The sequence below is a fragment of the Coccinella septempunctata genome, chromosome 7 (assembly GCF_907165205.1).
Source record: "Coccinella septempunctata chromosome 7, icCocSept1.1, whole genome shotgun sequence".
Taxonomy (NCBI): Eukaryota; Metazoa; Arthropoda; class Insecta; order Coleoptera; family Coccinellidae; genus Coccinella; species Coccinella septempunctata.
Genome location: NC_058195.1, coordinates 308003 through 331414, shown reverse-complemented (window position 1 = coordinate 331414; position 23412 = coordinate 308003). Strand labels below are relative to the sequence as shown.

At 40.9% G+C, this 23412-nt stretch overlaps 5 protein-coding genes across 6 annotated transcripts; 3 read left to right on the top strand and 2 right to left on the bottom strand.

Moving 5' to 3' along the window:
• Positions 1-170: 170 nt before the first annotated feature.
• Positions 171-1627, top strand: LOC123317379 (39S ribosomal protein L50, mitochondrial). Its single transcript, XM_044903882.1, has 4 exons — positions 171-302; positions 480-583; positions 1090-1403; positions 1460-1627. The coding sequence occupies exons 1-4, from the start codon at positions 243-245 to the stop codon at positions 1582-1584; spliced, it is 603 nt and encodes a 200-aa protein (XP_044759817.1). The 5' UTR covers positions 171-242; the 3' UTR covers positions 1585-1627.
• A 48-nt stretch (positions 1628-1675) lies between these two features.
• LOC123317377 (arginyl-tRNA--protein transferase 1) lies at positions 1676-4075 on the bottom strand. Its single transcript, XM_044903880.1, has 7 exons — positions 3845-4075; positions 3658-3784; positions 3332-3606; positions 2970-3226; positions 2756-2917; positions 2505-2698; positions 1676-2414 (listed from the first exon to the last, which is right to left on the bottom strand). The coding sequence occupies exons 1-7, from the start codon at positions 3936-3938 to the stop codon at positions 2021-2023; spliced, it is 1503 nt and encodes a 500-aa protein (XP_044759815.1). The 5' UTR covers positions 3939-4075; the 3' UTR covers positions 1676-2020.
• A 196-nt stretch (positions 4076-4271) lies between these two features.
• On the bottom strand, positions 4272-6789 carry LOC123316669. The gene is made up of 2 exons (XM_044902859.1): positions 6316-6789; positions 4272-6133 (listed from the first exon to the last, which is right to left on the bottom strand). Exons 1-2 carry the CDS (start codon positions 6572-6574, stop codon positions 4272-4274), a joined length of 2121 nt encoding a protein of 706 aa, XP_044758794.1. The 5' UTR covers positions 6575-6789.
• A 350-nt stretch (positions 6790-7139) lies between these two features.
• Positions 7140-8582, top strand: LOC123316264 (aquaporin-11). Its single transcript, XM_044902238.1, has 4 exons — positions 7140-7337; positions 7428-7618; positions 7810-8223; positions 8283-8582. Exons 1-4 carry the CDS (start codon positions 7270-7272, stop codon positions 8477-8479), a joined length of 870 nt encoding a protein of 289 aa, XP_044758173.1. The 5' UTR covers positions 7140-7269; the 3' UTR covers positions 8480-8582.
• A 452-nt stretch (positions 8583-9034) lies between these two features.
• On the top strand, positions 9035-23222 carry LOC123316263 (atypical protein kinase C). 2 transcript variants are annotated; one of them, XM_044902237.1, is made up of 11 exons: positions 9035-9178; positions 9337-9493; positions 9643-9931; positions 18340-18390; positions 19421-19506; positions 20554-20830; positions 20888-21269; positions 21684-21934; positions 21990-22258; positions 22318-22433; positions 22493-23222. In XM_044902237.1, the coding sequence occupies exons 3-11, from the start codon at positions 9658-9660 to the stop codon at positions 22578-22580; spliced, it is 1794 nt and encodes a 597-aa protein (XP_044758172.1). In that variant the 5' UTR covers positions 9035-9178; positions 9337-9493; positions 9643-9657; the 3' UTR covers positions 22581-23222. The 2 variants fall into 2 exon arrangements, with proteins under 2 accessions (XP_044758172.1, XP_044758171.1); XM_044902236.1 differs by lacking the exons at positions 9035-9178; positions 9337-9493; positions 9643-9931 and adding an exon at positions 12718-13327.
• Positions 23223-23412: the final 190 nt, after the last annotated feature.

Here is a 23412-nt window from a genome sequence, read left to right as displayed (position 1 = left end):
CCAACTTTCTAGCGATAACTGTAAAATGGCGGATCGGAATCAACAAACCACGAAACTTAGCGCAACGCAAACGAAAGAAGCTCAGAGGCCTGTTAGACATTTCCATTCCTCGGTATCTCAGCACGAAGCTAGCTACGCCATGCGTACACTTGTCACTCTACTCGGCTGCCATTTCTATGATTATCTTTCACACGGTGTCGTAGGTCGTAACTTTCTCCATCCATTTTATCTAGTCAAGGAAGATGGCGGCAATATTGAGACATTCCCTATGCAGATCCTGCGAAATTATCCCTCCAGCAACTGTAATTATAGTGTTTACTTGTATATTTTATAGACACTTTTATTTAAAACACAGCTTTGTTGTTTGTAAGGGCCTAGAACCTTTGATTCAATCACAGCAAACACTGAACTATCATTGTTACTGTCACTCACTTTCTCAATGGTTAGAATTCATTTTCTAATTTCTACTTGTATTTCAGGCAAGCTTTAGTTATTATTCTACGAAAGCCGAAAAAAAGAAAGGAATCGATAGGAAGCCAACCCCAACCATAAATTCAACCGCTGAATCTTTAGCTGCAAAAGGGTAAGTACTTGTCCTTGTCAATAGTCCACTAGAACTATTTCTCAATGGATTGATTTCACCTACTCACCATGTTGCCGCGTTTATTCTGAGAATTTCAAAAGTAGTTCATGTGCACACAAGATTTCTTTAATCTGAAAGATACTCAACATAAGTATGTCGTTCAATCTATTCCTAAGTACTTTCGTAGGTTTCAATTAATTGAATGTTGTCGTCATCCTTTCCCAAAGAGATTATCGTTGATTTTTCATTCATGTAGTCCAAATCATTAGGTTGTATGACCTTGGTAGTGGTTCCGATTACAGAGTTTAGAGCGCAGCACTTTGCAAGAATCGATAATTTTGAAATTGCGCTTTTTTTGGACGATCGAATCACACCTGTGGATTTTAACCGTTTTTTAATGATGGGGTGTAATCTATGATGAACTGATAAACCCTGATTGAGCAATTCTTCTAAAAACTTCGTTTAACTTTGGTCATTATTGATCACCATATTGTATCGGTTTTCAGATTTTTAAGACCGCAGAAAGATTACACACCACCAAAGGATGCAGACAAGAGTTTAGATGAAATTTTCAATTCAGTTTTGGGCCAAGAAAAAAAGTTATCCAACCTTCCCCAAAAGACTGAGGTTTTAAGAGCCTGCTTCTCGAAATTTCAACACTCTGTACCTAATTCGTTATTAAGAACAATTAAAACGTTAGATGATATCAGAAATTTCTACAATACACCTGTCGATACCTCCACTCCTTATGATAAGTTGAGAAATATGGACCTACCGGAGAATCTACACGTCCAATACGACTATGTTAGGTTCCATCCAGGTATGATTGATGAAATATTCATTTCTACCCACAATTTCACATTGATCGTTTTTCAGATTCAGATACGAAGTTCAACGGACAAACTGCATTCAACGAAAGATCAACTTTGGTTACGGGATTGAAGTATAAAGGCAAATATCTTGGACATATTCAAAAACCGAACTGGCCTTTCAATAATTAAATATTTCGTTAGTGATTAAGAACCAAATAAAGAATTAATCGAAGATTATGTGCTTTTCTTGCCAGAAAAAAGTATAAACAATAACAAGAACAACATTTCAAACTATATTCATCACAATAACAACCACATAAAATATTTTTGAGGTAGCAATTTAGAGTGAATTCTCATTAGGTTATGTGTACCTGCACATTACATAACAGATTAAGGTTTTTACCTTACATGATCCAGAAATTAAGCTGGAAGAAAGAACTGTGAATAAGATATATAAGATTTCAAATTAGGTGAAAAAAATAGGACAACACAGAGAAAGCACTGTTTAAATTTAATATCTCGATCCGATAACACCTAGTTAATCCTACAGTATAATTAAATATTGCATCAAAGTTGAAAGGACACCATTGAATACTTCCTGAAGCTCATTAGTACTGTTCAACTCTCAATCAACAATCAAAATTAGGCTTTTCGCCGCTTTTTTCCCAATCAATTTACCGATTTTCACATAATCAGCCTCACTCTTCAGCGTTTTCTTGAAATTCTTATATGTCACGTACTGGTCGCCCGCTATTATTCCTAAAGAATCGAGGTCTTCTTCCGTACATTCGCCACTATCGCAGGCCGTTTGGTCTTCGTTAAATCTACAATATTTGGTTTTGTCTAATTGCTCCAGGCACTTTTCGATGGGGAACCATTGGTAGGTCTCCGGACAAAGAAGATCAGAGGGATGCATGTTACCTTTGTACCTCATCTTTTTGCAAGAATGCACATAGAAACCCATGAGGTAATAGGTGGTACCAAGAGATGGGTAAAGCTCCCTTGATAGCTGTACCTCTCTGGAAGTTGAAAAACGATTATTCATTCAAAAGACCAGAGGAATATAATAAAACCAAAATTATCAGGGCCAAAATGTTGCCTCCACTTACTTGAGAGCCCCATATGTACCCAATGTTAACTCTCTATAGTCCGGATCATAGAAAAAGTAGACGGCGCTGACGCCCTTTGGCAAGATGTCAATGACACCAACTGCAATCAATTTATCATCGAGCCAATACTGCTGATGATAGGAACCATAGGCAGGCACTTCTGGATTTCCCTTGTGATCAGGGTGCGCCTGAGACTAAACATACAAAAAGCAAGTAGAAGTTATCACTGTCAAATACTTGAACCGCCATACCTTCAAGGGCGTCTTGACTAAAAATCTAAGAAATCCAGACAGCGTGTTCTTATGCGGTGGATCGTTGTGAATGATGTTCTGATACTTCTTGTACAATTCAAACTCCATCTGCTCATATTTCTTCCAGTCGCTAGAAGGATTAGTTGGTTCTATCAACTTCAACTGAAAAAACGTACAAGGTTATTGGAACATAGATTCGATGAATGGGATTTACTGTCAATTTATGTTTGTCGTCACTGGAAACATCGTTTAAGAACTCTTCCAAGCTCTTACATTCAGACTTCTGCGTTTGAGTTTCTATGCTCTGATCCAAGCTTTCACATTTCTTCATTTTTTTCTCATACCTCAGAATTTTTGCTTTTTTACATGGTGGTCTATTGGGATCAGGTCCAAGACCCTTTTTTACAGCCCTCTGTTTCAAAGTCGAGACATTATCTGGTTGCACAACTTTCAAATTGGTTTCAGGGGTACCTATGAATTTATCTAATAAATAACCCTTGACCACATAATAAATTGAAAAAATAAAAGTTTGTATTAGTAGATTTATTATATTGTATAATCCAATAAATCTAATACCAGGTATACTATTGGTATTGTCCAGTATCTCAGTTTTTTTATTGTCTGAGGAAACAACACTTGCTTCCTTCATTCCACTCTGCAAAGCGATTTCATCTATATTGACCAATTGGTTTGGGCATTCTTTAACTGCAATTCTTTCTTCGCAACCCTCATCGAAATCTGTAAGTTCTCGTCTCTCCCTCTCCTTGAAGATTCCAGTCTTGAGAAACTTACTCATTTTTTTCATCACTTTTTTCTGTGACTTGGTAGGTCGAAATTCCAAAGCATTACATCTGAAATGAATGCAATTCAACGTCTACCCAAAAATAAAAAGTGAGCCAAACCTTATTGTGTACAACGGACAACAAGTTTCGTGCATTACAGACTTATAACAGTATTGACCTGATCGCCGCCATCCCCGGTCAATTAAATCTTGATAATCCTCGACTCTCAAACGGTAGGCCCACATACCTAAAAGGAATAACAAGGATCAGGAATCGATTTTCAGAGAATTTTTTCAAGGAATTTTACCGAACATGATACTGCCTGACGGACTGTTGCAATAGCCACATCTTTGCTCGTCTTTTTTAGGAAACCAATGGACTAAACTTTGTGGGTCCCCCATCAGAAGGCTTCAAAATTCTTATAAACGAAACGGCAATGACACAATTACAATGACATTGAAAATATTGACACAACCTTGATTTCCATTTATGGCATTCACGAACAAGTGTCAATTCTTGAGAAATTAATTCAAAAATTGATTAATCATGATAGTTCATAAACTAATAATACTCAAATATTCATGAACTGACGGAAGAAGATGCTTATTTATTTTTATTTTGGGATCTGTCTGCCAAAAAAAGCATCAGTCAGTGGCGTAGGCAGCCAAAGCTAGAAAAAGGAAACGAAAGGTGTGACCTTTTGAAAACGTTTAATCTTAATCACAAAAATAAAGCTATGAATTTTTCAAATATTTCTGATTCTTCGTATAATTTTTTCCATACATATTTCCGTATTTTCTATCGTAAAAGAGGCTTTTATTTCTTATATCTCTGCGAATAATCCTGGAATCAGGAGATATTTTTCGATGAACAGAACTAAATTCGAAATTCCACAGTTTTTCGATGAGGAAGATCAAGATGGCTATTCCATCCCCGATACCTAAGACTGCAAAAGGTCCTTGCACATGATAGATACCTAGTCTTTCAGGCCCTTCGTCGGTGTTGCTCACTATCTGCTTAAGCCTTTCGAACTTATCCTCATATTCTACTGAAAGGGTGTACATCAATCCAGCCTCCACATATTTCTTTATGAACTTATCGAAACTCTTCTTGAAAGGATTTCCCTTGTTCATAACAATAGCTAAAGAGTAAAAGTTGATGGGTTTCTGTATTATAAACAGCTTAACCCGTTTTTTCCTCTCATAGATAGACTCGACTTCGTTTTCGTAACTTTCGAATCTCTTCACCATGTAGTACTGCACGAATAGCTTTGTTAAAGGAGTACAAGCCTCTCGATCCTGAACCTTTTTGAGCCAAAACATAGCAGTGTCGTTTTCGTCTCGAAAATACTGGTATCTCTTGCAGATTTCGTCAAGACAATCGTTATTATCCGATCTTTGAAATCTTTCAAGGTACTCCTCCAAACCTCCGATGACCAAGCCTGAATCTAAAATTTCCCTTTCGTTTTGGATCTGGTGCTCCCTCACGACGTTCGTGAGAACGTTTATGAGGTAGCTGGAGTAAACGCAGGTGACAATGAGCGCGAAGAGAAGACCTGAAGCGAAGACCAAACGGACTATGTTGGTACTGGGTGTACGGTTAACTGAGGAACTGATGAGGATCTGTAGGGAAGCTAAGAAGCTACCAGATAGGCTTCGGAGGAAACTATCATCTCTAAAAAACCTGGATAGGCTGAAGAAAAGACCAGTTGTGCCGAAGAAGACCGCGAAGACAACTGCCCAAAGCTGCGGGGTGAAAATTATGGTCAAAACCCTCCATTTCTTAACGTTTTCAGCGATTGGTACCACCCAGATGAGAACTGGGGACTTGTAACTGTAGGTAAAGTCGAAATCTTCCAGTCGGTCGGCTTCAGGTCCCACATTTCCTATGCCAACCTTCAGGGTGTTGATTATCTCCCCCAAGTTACCTTCCCAAGACCCATTAACCTTATCCCCCCAATCCTTGGCCTCTGTGGTGAGATTTATGTCGAACGTAACGTTGTTGTATTTTTCCATATGTTTCAACAGTTTTATCTCTATACCTTCATCTTCACTGATCACGAAAGGTTCGTACTGCATGGCGATGGTTTCGATGGTGCAATTCTTGAAGATCCTTGGCATCCGGCTTCTCAATAAGGCTCGTAACCTAGAAGAACGTAAGAGGCTCTTGTTGCATGGTCCAGCTGAGAAAAATCTGCTCTTCTCTAGGCACATCCCAGGACCGAACAGCTTCAGCTGAAGGACGTGAACTGTGACGGAATCGTTTCTCAGATCGTGTTCGGCGAGCACCACCTTCAGCATCTGGTACTTCCACAGTATGGGGACCAAGTCAGATATGGAAACGTCTTCAATGTGGCGCCAATAAAGCAAGAATTCAGCCAGTGGATTGAAAGAAGACGAGTTGTAGGCGCTGTACAAACTCTTCTGGAGATCGCTGAAGTCTTGGGCGATTATCACGTAGAATTCTGTGGACTCTTTGACGACAAAGTTTTTTCTGCAGGTCTCTACATCACTTTCGTTCGACTCCTTGAAGCAGATTGTTGAGGATTCGAATTCGATGTGAGGTGGCTCCCCGAGAAGTTCCAGAGATGCAATGCCTGAAAAAAATGAAGAGTTTTACCAGCTGAAGGTAACTTCACTTGGTATTGGGGGTATAAAAACTCTCCTACCCTCCATTATTCATTAAAGTTCAAAGTCTTAGCTGGTTTGAAGCTGTCTCTCACAAGAGTCAGGCACATAAGTGGTTCTGGAAGAGGCTAAACAATTTTATCCGATTTACCTTTTTCGTTGAAATATCTGATGACCGAATTTTCCAGATCACGAGTTTCTTTATCTATCGCAGATGTCGTCAGAGTGATCAGAGACCTCTCCTTATTCAATCTAAAGGTCTCATTAGCCAATGTTTTCAAACATTCTAATCCTGATGTCGTTGTGGGCCTGATAAACATCGAAATGTTCGTTTTCCTTTCTGGCTCAGTCTGAATGAGATGAGCCTCGACTAAGAGGAGATGGCAACAAATTATTTCTTTCAAGAACATCCTTCGAAGATTTCCCTGTGAGTTTTTTACTGGAAATGGGCGCAGTTTGAATGCCACTATTACATATTAGTCGGGGTTTGCATGTTGTGGATGAAGACCGCCACAAGATGGACAAGATTGATACGACAACCGACATGACTATTGTTTTAACATCAACTAATCCCTTCTTTACTTGGAAAAAATTCTGCGGAGTTCTTTGGAAATGAGGATCATTCAATTAAGGTGAGGAAAGACGTAGGTATATAATATATAGAATTCATTTTATTTTCTTCTTTACGAAACAACTGGAATAGATTGAAATTTAATATCTTTCAAAGTAATAAAACAACAGCTGGAATATTGGATACTATTCTTCCTTCTTTTGGCTTTCCAACATCGAAAAGTCCAAAAAGAATGTTCGAATAAAAGACTACGAGAATAATTGAATCATCGTCTGCCTGCATATTGAATGTTACATTGATAATTTCTCCCACATTTTCATCAAGGAGGTGGAGATTGGTCTCCCCAACACAAAACACTTGTTGACTGGTTTTATAAATAGAGATGGCCGAGGCTCTAATAATAACATTCCACCTAACTAGTTGTAGGTAAATATATATATCAGATTTAACTAATGTAGCGCTTCTCCGGATATTCAGGAAAGCAATTTCGCTTTTCAAATGTTTGCGATTTGAGAAACCCCCGAAAAGACGTCGATGATGGCGAGAAGAATGGCCACCAAGGTGTACAGATTGTTCAGGAACCTGGGCATAGTGGGATATAGGTGAGATGATGGACGATTTTTTGAGTGCGTTACCTAACAATAAGCAGCTTTGAAAACCGCCAATATCGAATCTGAAAACCTTGTTTGCAGCTCGAAAAAGAACATCTTCGGCATACACCCTCTGGTTATATCCACCACCTACATAGGACTGTCCATTGGCATATGCTATCTCCTCAGAAGAACGGTGAAGAGTTGGATGAGCGACAATGTGTTCAGAGACATTCTTCTGGAATTCCTAACCACGCTAGAAATGTGCATTTCTTTCTTCGAGTTGATCGTAGGTGAGCAACAGTACTTTTCGGCAGATTTGGCAACGGTCGCTTTTGTTCAATTGGCACTACGCTTTTCCTGGACCTGCAAGATTTATTTACGAAATTTGGCAAAGACCTCATTCACCATGCATTCCTGTACTAATCCATAACCTCAATGACTTGAGTAGCTCCATCTAGTTAACTCTGATGGCGTTTTTCAGTAACCGAAAATTGGGGTATCCAAGCCTACGCAGTATTTCTTTTCCTTCTCGTGCTCCTCTGGGATAAAACCTGGACGGACGCTTCAGCGTGCCCTTATACAGCCATGGAAGAAGTACTGGAAGGCCAGAGGGACTACTCCAACGCTGCTCTGAGGATATTCGGACAGATAGCAGGGGGCTTAGTCACCTTCTCCTTGGTCCAGCTGTTCTGGGCCATGGAACTGGTCCATACGCACAAGGGCAAAGCTTTCGAAGACTGTACCGCGGATTTGCAGGTACCGATGTGTATGGGGGCCTTCATCGAAGCGCTTGGTACTTGCCTGTGCCGGCTGATAGGCAGATGGTTGAGCTTCACCGAAAATAGGTTCACCAGTTTGATCAACGCGTTTTGCACGACGATTATAGTGGTTGCTGGTGAGTTTTTTATGAGCTTAAGGCGAGGTTATCTTCTATTTCAATTCAATAAATTCCAGCCTTCGATACAACTGGGGGATACTTCAATCCTGCTCTGGCTACGTCCCTAAAACTAGGTTGCGAAGGCAATACGTTCATGGAACACTTTGTCACCTACTGGGTAGGTGCCATAATCGGTTCGGTAGCAGCCCATTACATTTTCAAGAGCCAAAAAGTTCAAGATTACCTGGAGGGACTCAAACCAAAAACAGATTAGGACTGAAGAAAATCCACCGAAATGTTTACTTAAGTTTTGCTTCCCGAATGTAAATATTTTTGTCGAATTCAACCTTATTTCCAATAAATTGCCGATCGATAAATTCCTTTGTCGCCATTTTTAATGGTTTCAAGCTGTACAGCCTGTATATGGTCTTTCACAGAAATGGATATGTGGCATGCAACCAAAATAACACCTTATGTGTATTAACAGTTGCAGCTTGCAGGCGTCTTTAGGATGACTAGGATTTGTATGTTTTAATGAACGTTTCCCTTTTGGGTGATTAGAAATCACTAATGACGGAATTGATATAGCTGACAAAAAAGACATTCCTCCCATCCACCACCACATCTAGTCTTTTCGTAGAAGGAAGACCGAAAAAAAAAAAAATTTGGAACTTGATTGTAGATGAATTGCCCTTTGTCTCTGCCAGGGTGTTGTTTGGTTTTCAAAAACAACCTGTGAACAAAAAGCCCATTCTATTATTCATTCATTAATTCTTATCTGGCGAATGAGCAAGCAAACGGATTAAGCAACCTGTTATGAATCATCGATGCTATTGCTGTCTCTTCATCCAACCTTTTCTATGAATTGTTGTCTACATTTAAAGGTTATAAAAGTTATCAAAGAATTTGACTCCCCCTCGTAAACACGTAAAAAATCACTTTCAAGTCTATAATTTTGTTTTTTTAATTTGCGGTAAGTCTTCCACAGTGTTCAATACTTAGTAGTAAGTTTGCAGCTTTCTAACTTTTTCTCAGTTAACATATTCCTCCGGTTGGTGCCACAACCACAGAAACGCAATGAACTGACAACTTGTTTGCTATTTTTTTTTTCATCCGCTTGTTTCTTCTCAGTTCTAACTGTTATTGTGAGGATTCTTCACTTAACTGGGTATCGAAGTATTCTCGAACGAACTGCAAAGCCGCTATTTTCCGATCCAAATTAAGCATAGGATACAATAGAGCTCACACATAGTAAACAATAAAAGCTTTGTGCTTTGTAAGTCATTGAGTAAGTATAGTTCTAGAAAAGAAATTCGTACTGAACATTATACTAGAAACCTAATTCCTGCAGTAACTGTGGAATATAACTTAAAGTGTCTAACCCTATGTTGACAAACACCTGTTGATACTCTTCTTGAATCCAAAATTCTGCCAAAGGTCTAGAAGCACGAAATGCCTCCTCAACTGATACAGAATAATGTCCAAGAAATCCGCGCTAAAATAGCTTACAACGGTGAAGTTCTCATCACCTATCTGGACGAAGACATAACACTGGAGAAGCTGCATAGGGAAGTGAGAGAAATCTGTCGCTTTTCCCCTGACCAGATCTTCACCATCAAGTGGGTTGATGAAGAGGGTGACCCTTGTACGATTTCCAAGCAACTGGAACTGAACGAGGCCATCAGGTTGTACGAAGTAAACAGGGATGTTGAATTGACCATGCACGGTGAGTGAAGAATATGACTTGTGAGATTCGATTTATTTTCAATTCATTAAGAGCAAATTGGTTTTGAATATTAGTGTTTGTGAACATCAACATTGGCTCATAAGAGTCTGTTAGTTCGATTAAAGCCTACGGTTTTTTGTTCATTTGTGACTTAACATAACTGAAGCAAGCAACTAATGATGCTTCGAATTAACGGAATGATTGAAAGGAAATTTTCTTTTTGGTTTGAGTTTTCACTTGGAATACGAGTGTTCAAAATCGAGGAGTAGACTGGATATGGAATATTGAGGGTTGATGTTCCTTGCTTTGATGATTTTCTCTCGTAACTAAGAATCATTTGGTTATGACAAGCTAACTTGATTTGGAAACAAAACATCAGCCCTGAAAATACTATAGCCTATTTTTTTAATTATAATTTACTATATAGTATGTCTTATTGCTGTTGAGCTTTTTATTATGTATCTTTTTTTTTTTTCTGCTCATTCGTTTTTCGAATTTAATTTTAGAAGAATTTAATCTTTCGCGTTATTTCTCATACGCCGATAAAGAGGATGTCTGCGACAGGCGCGTCGTTAGCGTCGCGACGTTTTTCTTCAAAATGTCGGGGTTGCCGTTATCGATTCTACCCGCACACGCGCCAGAGGGAGGTTTACGGCGTTGTCATCTCTATCGAGAAATAAGAGGGCTTGGGAAATGGGGAAATTTTTCCCGAATTCGAGGATTTTGCTACTCGATCGTTCATTAACGATTTTCGGCGATTTTTGATAATTTTTTAACATGATGCGGTAGATACTTGATGAAAAATCCATAATCTGACTGGAGAAACTGAATAATTTCATACATAACTCTCCTGAAGAAGATATTGTGAAAACAATACAAGTGTAGTGATGAAAAAATTGTCTCCCAACTCGCAAACACACATCATGGGTTTTTCCACATGAATCTAGCCGAACGAGGCTGTATTTTTTGAAAACTTGAAGCTGGAGTTTCAGTAATTTCAAATCGTTGTTTATGTTTAGACGAGAACAGCTCTGACGGGAGATCTAAAGGTCGCAGTGCAATGTTAACCCCTTACTCGAAGAGGTAGCCTCCTTGAAGACATCCCAGACAGTGCAGTTCACAAGTACTATGAAAATGGAGGGCGATCTTGACTAAAATAGCTCTGAGGGGAGGCACAATAGACCTTATGGTCGCAGTGCAATGCAACCCCTTAAAACAATCTAGGTCATCCTACATGTCCGACTCTTCCAAAAAAAAAAAAACGACCAGACCCGGAAATTCGCGCAAACTTGAACACGTTCCAACTGGGTCGTCCTTGACGGACGTGGGGGCCCCGGTCCCGGTGACGTCAGTAGACGCGTCAACGTCGCATTGCCGTCTGTGGCCCGCCTCCACCTGAAAACCCGAAGGAAAACTCAGTTTCCACCACCGCCCGCCCCAGTTTCGCCGCGATTTCCGAAATTTTCCGCGAAAGAATCGACGTTCACGGTTTATAATCGAAAAAGGGAAAAACGAGACGGTGGTCCATTTTCCGGAATTTTCCGGACGGCGGAAAACCCCAGGGAAATCCTTAAATAGACTCGGCGTTTCGGCGAAGAAGGTTATAGTGTTTTTGTGTATGCCCCTTCGACGAGATCGATTCCGTGCCGTTTCTGGACTGTGTGAGGTTTGTTATGGTGGATTTGGTACTGGGTAACACGCAGAATGAACGCAACATATGGACCTTTTTTTGGGTTCTATTCGCACTGATCTCCCAACCTCTTCCCATCGCTGAATATAATTTTTTCATTGGTTTCCGGTTAATTCAAAGAACAAAACGCTATTTCTTGGTCGCGACACGCGAAAGAAATAGAAAAGGGGGCTTGCACGCAAGCTGCGATCTTATCGGACGTGCCGAATCGACTTCAAATGGCAATATTTTCCTTCCCCTAATCCCGTCTAAGGCTGACCCCATTTGTGGTATATCTACCTCAGTTTCGTTAATTTTAGTTAGGTAGGAGGTCCAGCTCACTGAATGCTACCTCTTGTAAAATTAGACCTTGGAGAGGCTTGAGAGCTCTTTGAAAGTTAAGGGTGCAATTGAGTCTTCGCTGTTTATCATTGAAAGAAGGATTTATTTTTCACAATAAAAGTATTGCCCATCAATAGCCACCAAATTTTCGTCATCTTCGTTTGATGTAAAGCTCTACCATCTACTTGAAAAGAAGATGAACAATGGTCAGGTAGGAATGCTGAATTCGAATCAGTTTCTCATCCACCAAATATACTAGATGACGTCCTTTAATATCACCAAAGCTTTTAAAGTGCTCAAGTCCCTTCCTTCTAAGCCTTTACAGGTGTTTTATCGGCGTCTGGAACCCAATTTTTCTTCGAACCTTGTACCTAAGTGAAAGTTTTTCTTTGCATTTTGTACGAATCCTCTTGTACTTCATTTGATTCTCATAGAAAGCCAGCAATACTTCGAGGTTATCTTAAAGGACCACCAGCGATATCAAGTTCGTCATTTGAACATCGTCAGTTGCAGTGAACCTACTCTTAAGTGCTTCCAAGTCCACCTTTCTTCTCAAACGTCACCTGTGCGATAAAACCTACAGTGACTTAATATATTTTTATATTGATGTATAAAGTCACTGTATTAGTTTAGTAGAGCATGCATTCTGCGGTTACCCAACTTTAACCATTAAAACTGATACTCTACACCAAGACGATTTCAGATAAGAACCGCCCCCCTAACAGCCTCCGAGTTGCTATGACCTCCAATCCCAACTGACTCAACCAAACCCCCTAGAAACTACTGAATCATGGCGTGGGGCTACTGGAGCGCCACCACAGTCTCAGATCGAGGTAGGAGCCCGCGTCGGAACCAGAACGGCACTTCCAACGCCGCCGCCTCATCCTCCGGTTCCAGCAGACTAGACTCTCACCATTCGCACTCCAGCGTACACCAGACGGCTGCCGCGGCCGCCGTCGCTGCTCCCAAGACCTACATCGACAACCCCCATGCCTCGGCGTCCCACCACCATCACGCCGCCGCCACGGCGCCCCACAATCCCAACATGACCGCCGTGCAGGACTTTGACGATCTCCCGTCCGCGGTGTTCTCCAGGAGGCCGTCCTTGGACCTGTCGGCTTCCGGGCAGATGGTCGCGCACGCGCAGAACGTGGCGCACGTGTGCGCGGCCCACGGTAGTCGGCACGTGACGTGCGTGGGACCCACGGGTGGCACCCTGTCTGCAGGCAACACTCTGACAAGGTTGGGTTCAAGGCACACGGCCGTCGAGTACGCCGTGCCGCACCACTTCCACATACACCACGGCACCAAGTACGTGGAGTACCACCAGCCGCAACTATCGTTCTCAGACGACGATTCCAGCTCGGAGCCTGGATACGCCACAGGTAAATCGTGTTAGATGTGTGGAATTTTGCTTCTTTTTTTTCTGTTACGTCTGTTACGTGGCGCATCTGCCAGATGAGCATCACTTGATGCGAGTTAATCCTTAGACGTTTACTCGAGAAATTCTGCCTCCTTATGATGGACATTTTTTACAATACTATACGAAGAATTCACAGATGTTGGCATGTCAAATTGGAAAAACGTTTCAAATAGGCAGCAGTTGAATAGCTGCCGACAAGTAGGTTCACTTCTCGGCGTGGATCGATAGCACCTGTTGGTACCTTAGTCAATCCGCAGTGCGTCCTCTCTGTTTCTCTTCAAGTCTCTGTGTCTCCAACATGGCTACCTGTCAAATGCGGCCATAGATTTCGTTGTTGGGGGTTATTGAAGTTGACAGAGCTGTCACACTTCTGTGGTCGGCTAACTTGATTTAGAACCTAACCTATCGGAAACCGACAGAAGGTTACAGGAAATGAGAAGAAAAAAAATATAATGGGCCTCAGAGTCCTTCTGGAACCTCACTGCTACCATCGGCACTGTAAACTGGCAATCTTAAATCTAACACAATATGAAAATGACTAGAATACTTTGAAAGTTAGGTAAACTGTCTAGAGAAAGTGAAAAATATCACTCTAGGGGTGCACTGAGAAACCAAAAGGGCAGAAGTATCTTATTTCGAACCTTCTGGACCACAGTTCTACTTTTCAAGAATCCAAAACATCGGAAAAACTCGATAAAAAAGACTGTCTTAGTCACCCTGCAGGGTAACTTTTGACTTTTCTGGGGACACACATCACCTCATTGCACAGATACAAACTGTACTGCCATTTAATTGGTTTAGAAAGAGATAAAAATAAATTGTGAGAAGGAAAAATGGAAAAAGTTAAGACAACTTTGTATACAAGAAAATATGGGAAAGAATCATCAAATAAATGTAAGATATTTCGGTTCCTAGTGCAATATACGAAGATTTCGGTGTAGGAATTGTCCTTGTTATTTAGATGGAGTGAAAATTGACTTCATCACAGATTTCTAGTAGTCACTCTCTCAAGTTTTCACACCAGATTATAACTTGGAAGGCTGATTAACTAAACTAGGTCTATGTTTAGAGAGGTTATCCCAAACGTGACAAAATATTTGTTGCCTAGTTTGTTCATGTTTACACAATCCTGCATTGCTCTTCGTTAGCTCAACGAATTAACGCTTTCACAACGGCGTTAGATGGGCTCAGTACAGGGTCTTGTTTGCTCAGATGCTCAGTTCTAAATCTCATCTCGCGCCCACACCGTTAATATAACATCGCCCCTTATCTAACCCACATCTGACGATCCTTATCATCGATTCGCGTTTTATCGGACGTTACAGTACGTAGCAGATTGCGCTGATCACAGGCTAAATATTTTTTTATCACAATGTACGTCCCGTCAGTGTCGATATGGATTTGAGTAAACTGAAAGAGTGGTGCGATTTGACGATTTTCAGAAACTACAGCGAAACATGGTGCCTGATCTACGGACAGCTGGGCAACGTACTCGGTACGGTCAATGTTATGTGACTAGTGTAAAAGGTGTCTCGATAAAATTATCCCTAATGTACCAAGATAGATCACGTCATTCTCACGCATCACAACCGCGATAACTCCATCGTGAGAAAGGGTACATGGGTTTTAAATCGGGACTGCTTGAAAGCCAACTCATGTCTCCCCTTCTGGTGATCAATTTACCTGGAAATTTAACTGCAGATTGGCAAGTATTGGACGTGTGGGGTGTGGTTATAACGAGGAAGGTGTAGAGAACCAAGGCCAAGGAGAGGCCAAGGGAAGCAGCTCATCAGTACCGCATAACTCGGCACGTTCTCTAATGGAATTAAAATCTCATTTTCAATATCTATATCCATTTCACAATGCGTCTCTGTTGAAGAGGCTTAACCAAAGGAGTAAATAGGAAAGTACAAAATTTTCGGCACGCGCTAGCTAATAAAGTATTCCGCGACCGATATCAGTTCGCCCTGTATCTAATTAAACGGGCGTTCGCCATCTGAACTATCTCGCGTTTGACCCGTAACACGTCCCATATACTGCCATTGATTGCGTTCAATTTCAATTGAACGTATGTACAAGATTACACCAGACCGCGGCTTATTAATAGACGAACAACGCTGTCGCTAGGACCGTGTCTTGATCGACAACCAACGGTTCGAAGTCGCGATTTTTTCCTATTACTCTCGCTCGATCGAAGGTCCGATGAAAAGGGATGTGCAGGATGTGGCGTAAGTGAAACGTCAGTGTATCTGTCTCCGAACATGAAGCTGTGTTCTTTGTGTCCCACCCCCGTATTTTTGTATTCACATTCTCCGCATCCTTCTTACGTGGTCTACGCTGCGGAAGGTACGTTGAACTGGATTTTTTCTTGTCCGTTTTAGATGACGTAGTTATCGAAGGCTTTTCTGTCAATATGGCGTATTAAACTCGTAAGAATTGACCGAAATTGATCATTATTATTCGTAAGCTCAGGTATTCAAGTAAATTCGAATTTGCTATGTGAACAATGTTTCGAAAATGCTATGAAAATGAAGGTAATTCCTTCATCCACCTGAAGATGTTACTATGATAACGAAACACGTGAAATTGTGAATAAGTCATTGTTGGTCAAAAATCTCATCAATTCAATCTTTTCGATTTCTGCCAAAAAAGAAAAGCGACTATGAATGTTCGATATTTGTCACAAGAAGAGTTGTTCTTTTAGAATATGTATTGCATTTAGACCTACGATTATTTATCTGGGAGATACGTACGTCTGTCGAAAGTTATCCTTCGAAAAATCCCGAAAAATATGGGGTCAGTTAAAAATTCGTCAAGTTAAAAAAAGTAACTATGACTCCTCTAATCCTTAACTACCTTGAAGAGTCATAGGCATAGGACTACCTTAAGGTAGTCAAGTCATAGTTACATTTACTTTGTTAATATGACTTTGTAGTCATGTTAGTAAATGTAACTATGACTTGACTACCTTAAGGTAGTCCTATGCCCAAAATGTAACTATGACTTGACTACCTTAAGGTAATCCTATGCCCAAAGTTGACAAAGTAAATGTAACAGAGTCATAGTTGGGCATAGGACTACCTTAAGGTAGTCAAGTCATAGTTACATTTACTAGGTAGTCCTATGCCCAAAATGTAACAAGAGTACAAAGTCATGTTAACAAAGTAAATGTAACTATGACTTGACTATCTTAAGGTAATCCTATGCCCAAAGTTGACAAAGTAAATGTAACAGAGTCATAGTTGGGCATAGGACTATCTTAAGGTAGTCAAGTCATAGTTACATTTACTAGGTAGTCCTATGCCCAAAATGTAACAAGAGTACAAAGTCATGTTAACAAAGTAAATGTAACTATGACTTGACTATCTTAAGGTAGTCCTATGTAACATGACTACAAAGTCATGTTGACAAGGTAAATGTAACTATGACTTGACTACCTTAAGGTAATCCTATGCCCAAAGTTAACAAAGTAAATGTAACAGAGTCATAGTTTAGGCATAGGACTACCTTAAGGTAGTCAAGTCATAGTTACATTTACTTTGTTAACATGACTTTGTACTCTTGTTACATTTTGGGCATAGGACTACCTTAAGGTAGTCAAGTTATAGTTACATTCACTTTGTTAAACGGCTCACAGAATTGCAAATATGAGATTATAGAGCAGAGAGTAGTGTGTTTGACCTCTATATTCATTAAATTAATTTCATCAAGATTTTTAAATCATCTCTTCCTGCATTCTGATGGGAATTTACGATGTAATTCTGCTATCGCGAGGAGATGCTACCGCGTACACCCCAATCGACGAAACACGTCCAAAAATAACCCCTATATCCGATAGGAACAATTCCGAGCTACATCAATTTCGCAGGTTCCTGTTACGTTCTCCTTATCTCGACAACCTTCGCGAAACGGTGTCGTTCCGCCCCCGTCTCTAGACGTCCGTAACGGCCCCCCAGCCGCCTCCGACGCTGTCGGGTTCAATCAGGCGTTTAATGAACGTCGTTTCCCCGTCCGATATAGCAATATTTAATTTTTAATGAGATTGTTACGAAATCAGACCGGGGTCGAGACGCGCAATATTTGATGCGACGCGTGCGCAGCGCCTACGTGCGAATTTTATTTCACGGGGGGGTTTCGCGGTACGTTTGGGTAAAAGGCGATTTTTGTACGGTCGTTGGTGTTTATTTATACGGAAGGCTGAGGGGTAGACAAACCATCTACGACATCTGTGATCGCTTTTGAATTGTATGAGTCGATAAAATTATTGCCTGAAGGAAATTTTCTCAGAGAAATTGATAAGGACCACTCTAAGTCGCAAAAACGTGAACTTAACCAACTCAAAGTAGCGTAGCATTGACATGGCACATACATGACAAGGGAGATGCAAAATTTTTAGATATCGCACAACTGAGTGAAGTGTCAGTTGCTTGAAATATGTCATTCTTAGTTCATATCTGAAAATTATGCATCGCCGTTGTCATGTATGTGCCATGTCAATGCTACGCTACTTTGGTGGGCGTTCCCACTAAGGCTAAATGACGGATCTGTCAAAGTCAGATACCCTACACGGTCGCCACCATAGAAATTTGGAAATACGTCTATGATCGCGTACATAGAGATGTCGCAGAATAATGCCGCGTTCTTAATTTTGAAGATTCTTTGGAGCCAACAGGCAAAATTCTGCTAGGAGAAAGTCGCAAAAGAATATCCCATTATATTCGGCAATTTCCGAATTATCTGACGTAAACAAATCGCCGAAAGGGATGTTGTACCTGCCGATAAATAGAACAAACAGCGTTTCATAATCGTAGCTGCTCTAGATAAGATTATGTTATTATTATTGGCAACCTTAGGTCTCCCTCTGCGACATCGGAAAAACGTGAATCACATAACGCAGTGCTGGTACTAGCAACGACAAAAAAAAATCCTACGTTATGACGTCCAATGTTGGCTTACTCAGTTGTTTTGTTGCAGTTTTTCCAAATGTGCCGCCACAGCCTGGGATGCCGTGTCAGGGAGAGGACAGTAAGTAGTGCTTTAGAATGTAAATAGTGAAATGTAGGTTAGTTGTTGGTCTGCATATTATATGTGGATGAGGGTAGCTAGAAGATTTTCCCATGGACAGTAGCTGGATAACTGACCAGCCACCCTTATTAGAAACAAAAAAAAAAAATAATAGAAACTCTCAATGACTTGAACAAGTTTATTTACCATACTGGCGTTATAAAAATAAAAAAGTCCTATTTCTCTATACCTGAGAAGAGAAAAATTTAAGACATATGGGACAAATCTTTGAACACTATTGTTACAATCTTGTCAACCACCCAAATATTTTTTTATTGCCTTCTTGCTCTCTAGAAAGTCTCCTCAATTTTATATCTGAAATTTGAAATTGCTCTTCAGGGACGGCTTAAAAAATATATTAAAGACCCACTCTATTTTTAAAATTCTACCGTTCAGTTACACTCGGTATATTAAGACAATTTTGTTGAACCCACAAAATTTCCCGCTTCATCTAACTTCTTCGAATTTTTTAAGCGAAAATTGCGAAACTTCTGCGAAGGCTGACGGACATATGCATCTGTTGCGATCGCGTGTGAAACATTTGTCGATTGTTTTAGTCCGCCAGTATCTCACGACCGTGGCTCATATTACATATTTACTTTTCGTGAATTACTGTTTACTTGAAAATTGTGTGCTCTACTGAGGGAAGTCTCCTCAAACTGATAGCCCCGTTATGGGCTAAGGGTTTCGTCCTGCCGCTTGCCAAATTTTTTTTTACGTTGAGATGACTGTGATGAAGTTGTTGAAATGCATCCTATTCTGCGCCCACAATCATCACGAAAAATTCGGTAAATATGTCGCGTTGCATGTCCTTCAGCAGAAAGTGTATCGATCGTTTCTTATTTCGATTATATTTTTTAGTAGTTCTTACTTAACCTCAACGATTTATGCATTTTTTTTTTCAATGAATCTTACTAGTTGTAGGTTAAATTAGTGAATTGTTGAAAAAATGTGTTTATTTTTACGTCAGTAAAAAAATGTATTCTCTTAGGGAGCATTTATAGAAGAGGAGCAAGAAGATGGAGGAAGCTATACCGCGTGAACGGTCATATTTTCCAAGCAAAAAGATTCAATAGAGTGAGTACTTTTTCTATTTCTTCATCATAACAATTAACGATGGGATGTAAATAAAAAAATAAAAAACAAGGACTAACTTTGGCGCGAAGTTTTACCTATAAGTATTATTACGGTTTCAAACAATTTTTAAAATGTATTATAATTAAATTTGAAATTGAAATTCAGTACTGATTTCCTGATTGTAGCTCAAACTTTCCATTTTTTTTTGTCGACAAAGCAGGATACGTTTTGAACAATGAATTTTTTCAAGGAAACGCTCGTTGATTATTACGAAAAGTTAAAAGTAAGTGCGAAGAGTTTTCAAGAAACGTTTCATTCTTTGTTCTTCTTTTCTGTCTTCTCTACTTACGTAATTCATACTATGTATGTATGAGCAGTAGTGGGTTGTTTTTTGATATTTAATTGTTAATTTTTACTCGTAGTCCTCAAGACCATTTTTAAAATTATATCCTCGTTACTTTTCATCATCTTCCTAAGCCGCCTTTGACGCATCGTTTGGTACACGAGACTTTTTGTGTTGGAATAAAATGAATGAAACGTAGAGTACGTTCGCTTCTATTGGCTTTTTTCGTTGTTTCACTATGTATATACAGGGTGCGACAGAGCCGAATGACGAGGTTTAATGGGCTATAATGAAATAAATGGTTAAAGTTGAAGAAAAACGGTTATTTTATTCGAATCAATGCGAAATTATTCAAAGTTCAAAGAGGATATCGTTTAGTTGGCGGCGATACACTAATGTAGTCGCTTCTGGCCACTAGCCACCACACGTCCCCTCTCAGTAAGACCAGAAGATCATCTCTCTCAAAACACTTGATGAAATTCGAGCAGATCATGTTCTTCAGCGAGTTTTTCCAAATCAAACGATGTTTTGGCAAAGACCAGATTCATTCCGGTCCAAATCAAGGTGCCTATCAAAAACTACAGACCCTAGGGAACGCAAAGGGCCCTTCCGCACCTACCACCGCCCAATCTCGTCGATCGGCTCCGCGGCGCCCTGTACCGAAACGTTTTTCGAGAAATCAGTCATGAACGTTCGATGTTTAGCGGGCCTTCTGCGCTTTCTGCCATGATCGTATCTGGGGCCTTGGTCGGCAGGGCTTCAAGTGCATCCAGTGCAAATTGCTGGTGCACAAGAAATGCCACAAGTTGGTGCAGCTACCCTGCGCCAACGAGCACGTCGAGCCAGTACTCAGGGAGGAACAGAATGGAGCCGAGTCCGCTGGTGGACAGGTTGGATTGGTCGCGTCTCCCCACGTCAACGAATCCGGTCTGCAGGATCACCTCAGAGAGTTCCCGGAAGCGCCACAGGCCGACCTATCCGGTTAGTGAATTAATGATGGCCATGGTGATGGTGATGATTGAATTGTTTCGATTTCAGGAGAATCAGTGCCGGTGGAGGACCCCAAGGAAGACCTCGACATCGGTTCTACCAGACAATATTCCCTGAACGATTTCGAACTGATCCGCGTTATCGGTAGGGGATCCTACGCCAAGGTGCTGATGGTCGAGCTGAAGAAGACGAAACGCATCTACGCCATGAAGGTGATCAAGAAGGCCTTGGTGACCGACGACGAGGACATCGACTGGGTGCAGACGGAGAAGCACGTCTTCGAGACCGCCTCCAACCACCCCTTCCTGGTCGGGCTCCATTCTTGTTTCCAGACGCCGAGCCGCCTATTTTTCGTCATCGAGTTCGTGAGAGGCGGCGACCTCATGTTCCACATGCAGAGACAGCGCAGGCTACCGGAGGAACACGCCAGGTAAGACCTACAGTCACCACAGTGGCACTAGAAGACTCAGCAACTAGTATATCTGGTTGCTCCAGTGTGCCTTCTGTTGGTACCTTGGAGGTTACCATAGGTAGTGTCTTGAAAACATGAATTTTTCAATTTAAAACATGCAACTATTAGTATTTCTACTGAAACTTACCTGTTTCCATTTTATTTCTCATTTAAGAAAGATCTTTTCGTGATAAATAATCGTAAACTGTTTCGGTCTTCCTTGACCTCATCAGCGTGAGACGGTCATCAAATGAATGACACTCACGGACAGTTTTTTAACAGGAGTTAACTTTCAAACAAAAACTTAAACAAATATCCGTCATTAACGGTCGAAATCTATTGTCGCCACTGTGGTGTAAGACCGCCGACGCCTAACCTAACCTAACCTCGTAGATTCTACGCCGCCGAGATCTCTCTGGCCCTCAACTTCCTGCATTGCAAGGGCATCATCTACAGAGACCTGAAACTGGACAACGTCCTACTGGATCACGAGGGTCATATCAAGTTGACTGATTACGGAATGTGCAAGGAAGGCATAAGGCCCGGCGACACCACCAGTACCTTCTGTGGTACTCCGAACTATATAGCTCCCGAAATATTGCGAGGAGAGGACTACGGCTTTTCCGTTGATTGGTGGGCCTTAGGTGAAGTACTCTGGTGTTATCGCTTGGTTCTTGTATCATGAGGTTTTTTATTCAGGTGTTTTACTGTACGAGATGTTGGCCGGTAGATCGCCCTTCGACATAGCGGGCGCTTCGGAGAACCCCGATCAGAATACCGAGGACTATCTGTTCCAAGTGATACTGGAAAAGACCATAAGAATACCCAGGTCGCTCAGTGTCAAGGCCGCCAACGTGCTGAAAGGGTTCTTGAATAAGAATCCCGCCGATCGTCTTGGTTGTCACTCACCCGACTCCTTCTCCGAGATCACTAGCCATCAATTCTTCAAGAGTATCGACTGGGATATGGTGCGTAACCTCAAATTCGACAGATTGAGTTAAACCAACTTTTGATGTTTTGTTTTTAGCTGGAACAAAAACATGTGCCTCCCCCTTACAAACCAAGACTGGACTCTGATAGAGATTTAGCTAATTTCCCACCCGAATTCACCGATGAGCCTGTACATCTAACCCCAGACGATCCGTAAGTCCCTATCGATAATATAAGTGTTCCATTAACTCAATTTTTTTCGCATTTTCCAGACGTGTGATTGAGAAAATTGACCAGTCAGAGTTCGAGGGCTTCGAGTACGTTAATCCACTGCTCATGTCGTTGGAGGACTGCGTGTGACATGACATAATGTGTGCACTACATCCGGCTAATCGCCCAACGTTGCCTCCGCCGCCTCCTCCGCCTCCACCCGATCTGCTCCACCTCGGGGGGAAATACTTGGAAATGGATAATGTACGCCCCACTTCGAAGTCTCTGTTGCAGAACATATTTTGCTTACCTTTGAATTAGTGTTTCCGTGCTGAAGAAGGGGGTGTGGGGTGTAAATGGTGGGAGGAAGGAACATTTTAAATTATATTTCAGGAGCAGCTAAAACGACAACAATTTTTGGTTACTCTTGTCACTTTTGTGCATTTGTCGGTGTTATATGCTATGGTTTCGTGAAATTCAGTGGTTTTGTATGATTCTGTGATTAAGATCGCACTGTTTGTTTACCCTATTTCTGTGCTTCGGGATATGTAAATTCCAATCTTCTGTGATTATCGCGAAGGAAAATGACGTTATCTGTGATTATTCCAGCTAGTTTTCTTATGTTAATTGGGATGGAAATGAAGCCTTTCTGCGAAGTAAGTAAAATCGATAAGTTTCACCGAACTTATCCAATAATTTTTGACCCATTCAGTTTAATTTTCGGAGTTTTTATACAGAGGATTTATTTTATTTCTAAATTGTTGAGTTGTGATAATAAAAACCTGAAAAATGTTTATACTTTTATTCAGTAATATCTCGCAGAATGCTTCATCAGAGAAAAATATTCCTAAGACTTAATGGCTGGGTAAGAGAGAAGTGATGTGAATTTTCGTTGCGTTGAATATCTTGGGAATTCGTAGGAGTTGGGTAAGCTCGATAGCCCCCTTGAAGAAAAAAATATTGTATGGAATTTTGGATAATT